This window comes from Platichthys flesus, chromosome 12 (assembly GCF_949316205.1).
Source record: "Platichthys flesus chromosome 12, fPlaFle2.1, whole genome shotgun sequence".
In the NCBI taxonomy this organism is placed as follows: Eukaryota; Metazoa; Chordata; class Actinopteri; order Pleuronectiformes; family Pleuronectidae; genus Platichthys; species Platichthys flesus.
The window spans coordinates 4,691,138-4,702,137 of NC_084956.1; the positions used below are offsets into that span (position 1 = coordinate 4,691,138).

At 42.0% G+C, this 11,000-nt stretch overlaps 2 protein-coding genes across 4 annotated transcripts; one reads left to right on the forward strand and one right to left on the reverse strand.

Annotated features, from left to right (window-relative positions):
• Nucleotides 1–272: 272 nt before the first annotated feature.
• fbxo5 (F-box protein 5) lies at nt 273–3,812 on the reverse strand. 3 transcript variants are annotated; one of them, XM_062400467.1, is made up of 6 exons: nt 3,679–3,812; nt 2,357–2,983; nt 1,977–2,147; nt 1,741–1,831; nt 1,365–1,589; nt 273–1,000 (listed from the first exon to the last, which is right to left on the reverse strand). In XM_062400467.1, exons 2-6 carry the CDS (start codon nt 2,938–2,940, stop codon nt 740–742), a joined length of 1,332 nt encoding a protein of 443 aa, XP_062256451.1. In that variant the 5' UTR covers nt 2,941–2,983; nt 3,679–3,812; the 3' UTR covers nt 273–739. The 3 variants fall into 3 exon arrangements, with proteins under 3 accessions (XP_062256451.1, XP_062256450.1, XP_062256452.1); XM_062400466.1 differs by having other exon boundaries at nt 3,594–3,705; XM_062400468.1 differs by lacking the exon at nt 3,679–3,812 and adding an exon at nt 3,510–3,618.
• A 2,330-nt stretch (nt 3,813–6,142) lies between these two features.
• mtrf1l (mitochondrial translational release factor 1-like) lies at nt 6,143–10,760 on the forward strand. The gene is made up of 8 exons (XM_062400736.1): nt 6,143–7,014; nt 7,494–7,573; nt 7,679–7,783; nt 7,905–7,983; nt 8,358–8,521; nt 8,910–9,027; nt 9,376–9,512; nt 9,870–10,760. The coding sequence occupies exons 1-8, from the start codon at nt 6,597–6,599 to the stop codon at nt 10,080–10,082; spliced, it is 1,314 nt and encodes a 437-aa protein (XP_062256720.1). The 5' UTR covers nt 6,143–6,596; the 3' UTR covers nt 10,083–10,760.
• The last annotated feature ends 240 nt before the right edge of the window (nt 10,761–11,000 follow it).

Consider the following 11,000-nt stretch of genomic DNA (forward strand, 5'->3'; position numbering starts at 1 on the left):
GTACTCAAGGTATTGAGTGGTACTGCAGAATGTGCAGGATCAGATCTGTCAAACTGGGATAATGTGTAAAAGTGTTTCAAATGCTTTTAATGAATCAGTCAAGCTATAAATTTAAAATATGTACTTGTCTCATTTTCTTTTGTTCTGGACAATGTTAACATTAGTGGAACAAATCTTACCAGCTTATCTTTTCATGGTCAAATAAAAAAAAACCAACATGACTTTATATCTGGTTTCGGCTCTTAGTCAAATAAAGAAACACAGGAAAACTGTTAAAAGTTTATGAAAGATCTATTTACAGAAAATATTTCCTGTCATTTATTTAAAAGTAAATATATAAACGTACAAAACAATCTAAAAGTGACGATACAATACATTGACATCCATTTCAATTTAAAACATGATTAAAATGTTACAATAGAAAGCATATCAAGCTCCATTTCTTTCTTTTTTGGCATCAGATTTGTTTGTCGCTCACAGACGACCACAGTTTTAGCCAGATGACACTTCTCTGGTTGATTGTCCCAGTTGTCTTGTAAACAAGTGCTTCACTCAGTGGATTCAGATGTGTAGAGCCATGGCTCTGAGTAATACTATATGGTGCCCCTACAGAAGCCACTTCCAGGCTCCCAGGTTGTCCTTCAGTCAGAGTCAATGGAAACACTGGCAGTGCAGAGAAACACTCCCCCCGCCCGCCCCACAGTTAAAACTGTCCGTGCATAAAAACTCAGTAAACCCGTCACAGGCGTCTGACGTTCCTCTTGCTGCGAGCACTAGCCGGTAGGACCGGGGTCGCCCTGGAGCTGACGAAGTGGGACCTGGACTCCACCGCCCGGCAGGGCGTCGAGCCGTGGAACGTCTCTTGGCAGCAGGTGCAGAAGTCAAAGAGACAGTTGAGACGTGTGCACCTTGCCCGCTGCATCTCTGCCGAGTGTGTCGCTGGTGAACCGCAGCGCTTACAGCAACGCAGAGACTCATGCTGCTTCAGGTTGCTGGCCGCCTTGACAGAGGAAGAACATGTGCACGTTTGTTAGGGCTTGAAGTTAAAAATGACATTTACATGGCTGTATTCCCCATATCTTGAAATGTATTGTTCTTTCAATTGCATTTAAAAGCTTTAGCACACCAAAGCTATTACACCACCCTTTATACTAGGTTATCAATTAACAGACCAATAGGAAAGTGATCAGCAACCATTCAAGTAGTCCCTGGCTCTAAAATGTACTTCCTGCAATTCCTCTTCTTCTATACAACAAAGTGAATATATCTGGGTTTAGTGTTAGATATCAGATGTCAAACCAAGAAATAAAAGTAGATCCAATTAATAAAAACAATCAACTCTAGTCCTTGATATTCAAACGCACCTTTGTGAATTCTGTGAATCGTGTACATTGGGAATGGGGCGTGTTGCCCTTGTGAGAGGGGGGGATCCGTCTGTGGACCCTGCTACTTGTGGAGGACGAGGATGATGATGATGATGATGATACCGTGGTGGAGGCCCGGGTCTGAATGCAGGACAGCACCACCCTGGACACCACCATGTCTCTTGTCAGACCAGAGTCATTTTGACTCATGGAGCTCATTGACTCCTACAAAAAGAATAAAAGACAATATGAGAAATGTGCTCTCATCTGAATGAGGACCACAGGTACAAAAATAACCAATTCCTTTAAAACCTTTTTATATATATATATTTGAGTTTTGATGAGCCGTGTGTTTGTGTTGTCTGTATATCCTCACCCTGAGCGACTTCTCAGTCTGCAGACACCTGTTCGTAGTACTGGTATCTTCATCGATGATTCTCCTCCACGTCCTGCTTACTCTCTTACAGCTGCAGGGTCAGAAAAGGTAAAGATGTGATGAATATAGACAAGAAAATAAGTGTGATATAGAATACTAGGGTATTGACTTGGTCTCAATGAAACCACACACAAAAATATTGTGATTCCAGCCGAGTTGAGTCTTTTCTATCGTACCTAATGAGGTCCATGTCTCCCAGCAGAGCCAGGACGTTGCTCAGGATATTTCTCATGTTCCTGGACAGCAGGTTTGCAAACATGTCGACGTACTCCAGTCCCATCTTGCCTCCGATCACCCGATCCAAGAGATGGTCCTCAGCCACTTTAGTGACGATGCTCCAGTCGTACCTGAAATACAGGAAAACCGCTTTAATTCCCTTGTTTGCCTTCCTGACAGAGACAATGTGAAACTCAACAGCCTCAGGTACAGTACGAGTCGGCTGTTGTGGATTCTGAAGGTTTTTATAGGAATTTGTACTTTTTAGTGTAAATGATGCAATGAATGGCTGGAAACACATTTGATGCCCAAGCTAAAATACTGAGGTGTGTAAATCTACCTCTTATTCTTCCGGTAGTTCTTGGCGAGCTCTTCACACACAGCCCGCTGGAACTTCAATATGGGCAGGTTGGGGTCACTGTGACTATCACAGGGTGTGGACGACAGTATTCTTCTCCTGGGACGATCCACGGGAGTGGAAGCTGCCACCACAGACACCCTGTGACCTGCTTTACATTTGGCGGGGGAGTTGTTCGGTGATATCGTCCTCTCCTGGTGCGTCGCAGAGAGCGACAGTGAGGATCTGCTTCTCCCCTGGCTGTTGTCATCCTCCTCCTCCCCGTGGTGCTCATCAATCTGGCTGTTGTGCTGGGACAGGTAACCACTGTCCTCCAGGCCCTCATCCAGGGTCCTGTCGTGATCCCGGCTGCTGCTGTTCTCCTTGTTGTGGACCGGCCTGGTGTCATTGTTGAGAGAGAACAAAACCCTGGTCACTGGTACAGGTGGGAACTGGGGTTTGATGGGGACGGGCTCCTTCACTGGGGAAGCTTTGACGTGTGGCACCTTGGCCATGACAGCAGCCACATTATCAGCACTCTTCTCCATGTTGCAGACTCTGGTGGTGTCGTAGCGAGGACACTTCATTGTGTCTTTCTTCGGATGAAAACTGCAGGATGTCTGGAGATTCCTGGATGGAGGAGACAGATGAGGGGAGGGGGGGGGGGGGTTAGACCTCTGACAACATGGCTCCTCACGTTGCAAAGCTAACTTAGCTCCCCCTAGCACCAAAGCTAGCTATAAAACAGGTAGAAACCCCACACTGAGACGACACGTACACAACTGGACTTCATGTTAAACGTCCGGGTGAACTCTGGACTTGCTCACACACTCTGCCGCCAGATATTTAACCAAACAATCGATGGGTTTTGGCGCGGTGGTGGAGATTTGGCGGAAAGTTAACAGCGGTGACGTTGAATGTGCGGGAGACAGGAAGCCAGAATCCTTAAAAATCATCTGTCAGTGTTTCCAACATTAGCTTCTTGTTGTAATTCAAGCAAATGGCGGTTAACGGGACAATGTTCGATTGCATAAAGCGTCGGGTAGTAGCCTCCATTTTCGCGCGTACATTCGTTTGTAATTGGAGGCGAGCTTTCTTTACTAGCTTTCGTTTTTTTTAACTTAACGTGTCAGTGGTAAATATGTCTTTAACTTACGAGTAGTTAACGTTGGTTTGGTTAGTAGATATTCAATTCCCGTAGCTTTACGCCGGGAGTTAGTAGCGCTAAGCTAGCACGCACCGTGACTCCCGCTCGCTACCGTCGCCCACAACCCGGTTAGTGTGGTGTCTTGTGGGGATGTCAGCCGTGTGTCGAGTCGTCTCACCGTGAACTGGTGTCGTTATCCGGTGTAAACCTGAGCTGTTCCCCCGCTGAACCGAGCGGCGATGTGACCTGATGCTCCGCCGCTGCACTGAAGAATGCGGCAGTCGCTGCTGGGCATTTGAAATCCGTGCGTAAAACGCGCCAGCCAATCACAGCGCAGCGAGGTTCGGCCCTTTAAAGCATCGACCAATGGGAGCCGGGGTTGAAGCACGGTTCGAGTGACGTCAGCACGTAAATACGCGTAGTCCCGCCATGTTTTTTCCCACCAGACATAAAACCTTCAAATCCGTAAGTGACGAATCTTAAACACTAGGGTTTATTAGTAAAAAATTGAGGAACTGAATATCAAAACAGGAAATGGTTTTAACTATTGTTTCGGAAACAAATAAAAATATACGCTATTTTTTTATTATATAAATGAAATGGACAGCAAAATACTTTTATCATTATTGCTCAAAAGCCTGATAGTATCTTCCCAGTTCAATTCAATTCATATTTTTAGATATGTATATAACTTACACTTCAGTATTGCATGTTATGTATTACTTACTGATGCCTATTTTGAGTCTTGCTGCTGTAATACAGCAGATTTCCTCAATGTGGGACTTGTAAATTATCTTATCTTGTCTTAAAATATTCCATTCACCAATGCAGACTAACTAAAAAAGAAACCCAGACACAGATGAATGGAAAAAGCAATAGAAAAAGTAGAAACCGATTCCATAATGTTCTTTTCCACATGATAAATGACGTATCCAAAGGTGACAGGGCCCTTTTCTGTCTCGGCTCCTAGCCCGTGGGAACCATCTTCACTTAGTTGTGAAAAATGCAGAGTCCGTCAACGGCTTGAAGAAGTTTGTTTACAAAAACTCACCTATTTCCTAAGTATTTTAACTTGGTCTATTCCTGGTTGTCCCATTGTGTTTGCCCTCTGTGAAGTTTTAATTTTTATATTCTTTGTATGATTTCCTGTCTTTATCTTAATGTTTGCTTTATACATTAAGCACCTTGTAACTCTGATTTTGAAAGGGGCTTTATAAACAACATTTTCTTACTGACTGTTGTTTTGTCCTTTGGAAAATACTTCCACATCCCTCTCAGTTCAGAACATGGATTAAGTCTCAACGTTTTTATTGCATTGATACGGTAACAATTAGCACTAACTACTCATAGCTTTATTTTCCTTTACAATGTGCAAAAATGGTTTATGTAATTCAATGTTTAAACTGCATCATCTCCCCTGAGACTATGACAATGTGTATAATCCTTCCTAGTTCTGTTTCAGGTCACCTCACCTTGTTATTTTGGACAAATACTGTAATTGAAACTAAAAATCCTCCTAAAAGAACATAATTTAATGTCGAATAAGTGACTGGGATTCAAGCAAAGCAAACTCAAAAAGAGGAGACCGAGCTGAATTCTCGTCTGTCAGTAAACCTGCTGTTTGTGGAAATGAAATGCTAAAAGGACTGTGAGACACAGGGCTGTTTAGTTCACACCTCTGCCTGGAATGTGGGACTCTTTCATTGAAACCTGACAGGGGGCAGTTGGGGGATGTGGTAGTTTGGTTTAGTTCACATTAGCATGTGTGTTTCAATTTGAACTTTTCCCTGTTACATGAATTTTATTGTAGAAAATAGGCAAAGAGGCCAGGGAAGAAATCCACCCTCAACCCGGGACCAGAATCTAATAAGGTGCTTTTTGATATTGATATCCAATGGCAGATAAGAAAGAGACAAGGAAGTGAAACTGTAGAGTAGATTATAAAACTATCTGAAGTCAGTGACAGACAGAGACAAGGAGACACAGAAAGTGTGAAGGTGGGTTTATTTCATGGGGGGTTGACACCTTCTCAGCATATTGCATTATTCTAATGAAATGCTTCCAGGATCGACCCTTGTTTAAATTCAATGTCCAATTTACACGTCCACAGAGTCATTTTAGTTACAACTACAGAGCAGGACGGGCACAGCAGGCCACTGACAGCTCAACACTTACTGTGTATTTTATGTGCAAATATCCATCAGCAAAACTGAATATCCACTTAGGCCTTGAGTCCTGCATCTCTCCCTTATCCAGACACCTCGTCTTTTAGAGTGGCCCTGAGTTAATGTTTTACTTCACATTCTTGCATATGTTTAAATTTAACTCAGATTTTATCGAAATTACCAATTGCAACCCTTTTAATATATTATAGGGAGCTGCGGATTTATAAAGTAAGCAATCTAAGTTATGGTCTTATATTATTTTCTTTATCTTGTATGATATTCCCTCATATTTATTTCACTCTCCAAGTTTTAGTGGGCATGTGAATAGAGAGGAACAAGGACTGAATTAAAAAAGGACGAGACTTATCATATTATAAGGAAACTGGACATGATCAGAAAGTGTAGGAGTTACACACCTCCTGTAGATGGCAGTAATGCAACACCGTGGATACAAGCTGCCGCTGAACCCCAGAGACGAAGAAGAAGAAGATCCAATATGGCGGCGCCCTTGCGTGAGGTGGGGAAGGAGCAATACTTCTAACAACAACCCTCGTTTGTGACCCGTTTAATAACCTTTAACACATTCGTGAGAGGAAACAGGTTCGTTTTAGTTAAAGCGATGTTTCTGATGACAGGAAAAAAGTGAGAGAGGCGTCCTACAGCTTTTTATCTGACTTGAAGGTCTCTCATTCGATGACGAGGAAACTGTCAGTAAAGTGTTCAGTCCAGGTCATATGTAAAATCCATTGTTCAATAGCAACCAGCTAATTTACATCTATTTCTATGAGTTTCAACTTTTCACTTCAAGTGATTTTTGTTTTTGGTGACGTGAATCCCACCAAATATGAAATTTCATTAAAATATAGTCGGTGGAAACTGGACATGTTTCTGTCGTGTTACAGTCAATCCTCATACTGAATCAGCTCGTGCGATGGCTCTGAGAAGAGCTGTGAGCCTCCTTCTCACAGGAAGTGAGTGTGTCTTCAATAGGTTGGCACATTCTTTTCAGAGATCACCAAACATCCTCAGGCAAACGGTTGGATTTCATCACCACCGATGCAGTGTTGCAAGAACTGTTCACACCTGTGCACCGCTGCTGGGGGCCAGGCTACTGTCAGTGGAGGAGCTGTTCGCCCGCAGTTCTCTGCAGGAGTACCTGAAGAGGGTGGAGACAGAGTACAGTGAATGTCTGACAGTAGTGAACAACAGTGCGATGGAGGAGCGGTGCAGCGAGGAGGAGCTGAGGACCAAGAGGAGCAGAGTGTCGCTGCTGGCTCCTCTCGTCCAGAGCATCAGGGAGCTGGACACCAAACACAAAGAGATCACAGAGACGGAGGCGCTGCTGAGAGGTGAGACTGCTCTGCTGCCGTCCCACAGGGACAGTTCACAGGGACAGTTCACAGATGAATGAAGGTGTGGGACAAACTCAATCTGTACTTAATTCAAGGCTGGGGTTATCAATGGCAGATAGGAAGCATACAGAAAATGTACCTACACAGTAAATTTAGTTTTAGAGGGCGCACTCACAAACCTTTTGATTACCTCCCAGGTAAAGTTTCAGGCACAGCCCTTTCTTCCACAGCACAATGTAAGCACTACTGATGCGGCAGTTGTCAGATATCATTGATAAACGTCCTCTACCCCTGTGTTCTGTAATTGTATATTGCAACATTGACTAGATGGGAATCAGGCAAGTTAAATAAAAGAAAAACAACTCACTATTGCTATGAAGTAGTTCAGTACAATCAGAGATATGAAAGGGTTGGCTCCCATGGTTTAAACATTTAGGTAATTTTTGACAATTTCCGTTTTTGGTTTCTCCTGAAAGATGAAGACCCTGAACTTCAGGAGCTGGCCGCGCTGGAGAGAGACGGCTGCTTGCACGATATTCAAGACCTTAGACAAAAGGTAGAAGCGAGATGGTTCAGTTCAGTGACATCCTAAATATACATGGTCACTAATGTTAAGTTTTAACTAACTGAAGATGTTTCCATTTGCTGCTTCACCAATCAGATCCTGGATCTGTTGATCCCTGAGGAGGAGGCTGATCTGAGCGACCTCATACTAGAGGTCACAGCTGGTGTTGGGGGTCAGGAGGCCATGCTGTTCACTAATGAGGTGTGGAAATAATTATAAGTACCTGAAGAGTAAATAAGTAACAAAAATCATTAAAATAGATTAAAAAAAAACTAACACATTCTGTGTATTTGCCTGATGAATGGTCTCATCTCCTCTGAAGGTGTTTGACATGTACCACGGATTCGCTCACCACCATGGCTGGTCCTTTGATGTCCTGGAGCACATGACCAGTGAGATAGGTCAGTGGTCAGCTCAATCCAAGCATAACAAACTATTCCTTCATGCATTAAGTTTTCACCTCATCTAAACTATTCATTTTAAATATTTATTGAATTTTTGAGGAAAACACTAGAAAACCTACAAATGCCTTCAGGGACAAAACACTCCAAGATATGATGTGGAAAGCAACTAGTTGAATAAATAAAAAACTAATATCAGCAATATTCAGCATATCGTGTATATATTGATATCCTATAAACTAATAACTTATTTTAAAGTATGGAATGACTGAATCTCATGTCCACCAGTTTGCAGTGAGACTCTAAAGAATCCCCTCTATCATGAATTAGTGACTAACATTCAAGTATTGGTGTTCTTGACCCTCCTCATCCAGGGGGACTACGTCACGCCTCGGCCAGTATCAGCGGACCTGAGAGCTACAAGAGATTGAAGTTCGAAGGTGGAGTCCACCGAGTGCAGAGGATTCCCAAGACTGAGAAACAGGGTCGAATGCACACCAGCACCATGACTGTGGCTGTCCTCCCCCAACCCACAGAGGTACTGTTTAACAGGATGGATGGATGGCACGGAAGAAATCTGTTGTTTTCTTACAGGAATCATTGCAGTGAAAAAGTGATGGATCATTAAGGTAAAAAAAGTTATTTTGTTGAGATGGGAGTATTTGTTATATTTTGGCAGCTACTGCTTGTTCTATGTTAGTCAATCAGAAACAAACAATCTACTCAAATACGTAAGAAAGTCTTATTTTGGGTTTAATTTGGGGAAATTTTCCTTTGTTATAATAGAGCACCTGTTCTAACGGTTCCTTTCTTTCTCATTAGTGTTTTAACACTTATTTACCATTCAGCCAGATAGAGGAGAACTGCATTCTTCTGCTTCTGCTAATTTAGATGAAAGTAAATAATTGTTTCCGTGTTCTATTCAGATCTCTTTCACAATAAACCCGAAGGACCTGCGGATAGACACTATGAGGGCCAGTGGAGCTGGAGGCCAAAGCGTCAACACCACAGACAGTGCAGTCAGAATAGTTCATCTGCCGACAGGTAAAACAACTTGTAGTGGATGTGTTATGATGTTCCCCAGACACGTGAAGCCATGATGCTGTTAATAAATTTCATAGAGAGTGAAAAACCAAGAAAACAGCTAAATATCTATTTTCAGAACTTGGAAACGTCAAGCTCTGATTGGTGCACACAAATACACCTCAATTGATCCCTGCCCACTTCCATCCAGCAAATACAAAAGTATTTCATGTAAATTTAAATAACCAACCGAACAAAACTGTATTCATGTTGGAGAAAACAGGTTCTCAGGACCTTTTGCAGTGACTAATTTGTACATGTAAATTATATGGCCACACAAGAACAGTTGTTTTGTGTGTGTTTTATTAGGTGTGGTCGCAGAGTGTCAGCAGGAACGATCCCAGCTGAAGAACAAGGAGAAAGCCATGAAGGCCCTGAGAGCAAAGCTGTACAGCAGGAAGCTGGAGGAGGTGACCAGCAAACGCTACAACCAGCGTAAAGTACAGGTGAAGATAGTGAGATACTTATGACGTTTAAATATAATATTAAATGACTGATTAATGATGCAGTAATGTTGGGCCCAATGCTTGAAGAAGGAGATATGAGTCGAAATCTTACCCTGGTGCTGAAATTTTGTTTATAGTATGTATTCATCATATACTATTGAAATAAAATGTAATTAACCAGCTGAACAAATGAACACATTGTAAAAAGCAATGTTGTGTCTTGTCTGCTAAAAAGTGGTGTGAATAATAATCCGTCTAAAAGAAAAGACAGCAAAGCAAAAACAAAACATTGTAGAAGTTAGAACACAATGTCAACAAATGGACCAAACAGTTGTTGATAGTTTTCTCTTCCTCCAGATTGGCACCAAAGGCCGATCGGAGAAGATCAGGACATACAACTTCGCCCAGGACCGAATCACAGACCACCGGATCGGCATGACCGTGCACGACGTCAAGAGCTTCCTGCTGGGAGAGGAGCTGCTGGAAGAGATGAACTCTTCGCTGCAGGAGTTCTCCAACCAGGAGACGCTCATGGAACTGCTGGGAGAAAACGACCAGGGGGGTTCATGAGTTTGTCTCAGAGGAAGAGGGATTTTGTGGAGCAGTTCTTTTTACATAAATTTACAATATATGATATATTGTATGTGATTGTTGTTGTTGTGCGTCAAATTCTGCTGTGGAAACCTCAAGGAAAAGGACCAAGTCTCAAAGCTTCTGCCCATTCAGATTTACAAATATGTTGATTTTCTTTTATACACATGGAGATACAGGAATCCATTCATACTTATTTATTTAAACACACCTATAAGTGGCAAATGAAGAGACTGCACTATGGAGTGGCTCGGCACCGGCTCCCCTGAGAACTTTCTGAAGTAGTTCATGTTGTATTTTTATGTACCAACAAATATTTTGACAGATTTCCACAACATTTAGAGGAAATATATGGGTCAGGAAAAACCCATTAAAAAGGATGTGACATTTGCAGCCCTGTTTGTTTGTTTGTAGAAACAACTGAACAGACGTCCACGAAACTGGGACACGTGGAATGATGCCGTTTTGGGTCAGGGAGGAACCCAGAGACACGGATAATGGACGACTCACTAAATTCTCTTGATTTCTCAGGGAATAATTAATGGTTGATATAACATGTTTATGGGACTGACATCTACTTCAAAAATACTTCATTAAACAAGTGTTTTTTTATGTACTTTTAAGTTGATAAGAATAAAAGTGACATGCATTTCATTTGAAAAAGTAGTTTTTCCCTATTTCTTTTCACTCATCTCCCTCCATTATTATCGTCATATTACTGATTATGTGTTTATAAACAATTTTCATGTGAAATATAATTAATTTAATTTTAACAGCACCTTGTTTCTGAAACACCTAAACGTGGTTGTGACATCTCGTCTTTACTTGTAAACTCATTTTTGTAATGCTGTGTCGATATAGTTTATGATTATTATTGAATATTCTTTTGGTTTTTTA

What these genes read in the sequence shown, in the direction of transcription:
- fbxo5 (XM_062400467.1), bottom strand. Translation starts at nt 2,940, where the DNA reads ATGAAGTGTCCTCGCTACGACACCACCAGAGTCTGCAACATGGAGAAG. An exon ending in GGAGACATGGACCTCATTAG is followed by an intron (nt 1,832 to 1,976) that starts GTACGATAGAAA and finishes CTGACCCTGCAG; the next exon opens with CTGTAAGAGAGTAAGCAGGA. An exon ending in GATTCACAGAATTCACAAAG is followed by an intron (nt 1,001 to 1,364) that starts GTGCGTTTGAAT and finishes TCCTCTGTCAAG; the next exon opens with GCGGCCAGCAACCTGAAGCA.
- mtrf1l (XM_062400736.1), top strand. Translation starts at nt 6,597, where the DNA reads ATGGCTCTGAGAAGAGCTGTGAGCCTCCTTCTCACAGGAAGTGAGTGT. An exon ending in TTCAAGACCTTAGACAAAAG is followed by an intron (nt 7,574 to 7,678) that starts GTAGAAGCGAGA and finishes TTCACCAATCAG; the next exon opens with ATCCTGGATCTGTTGATCCC. An exon ending in TCCTCCCCCAACCCACAGAG is followed by an intron (nt 8,522 to 8,909) that starts GTACTGTTTAAC and finishes TGTTCTATTCAG; the next exon opens with ATCTCTTTCACAATAAACCC.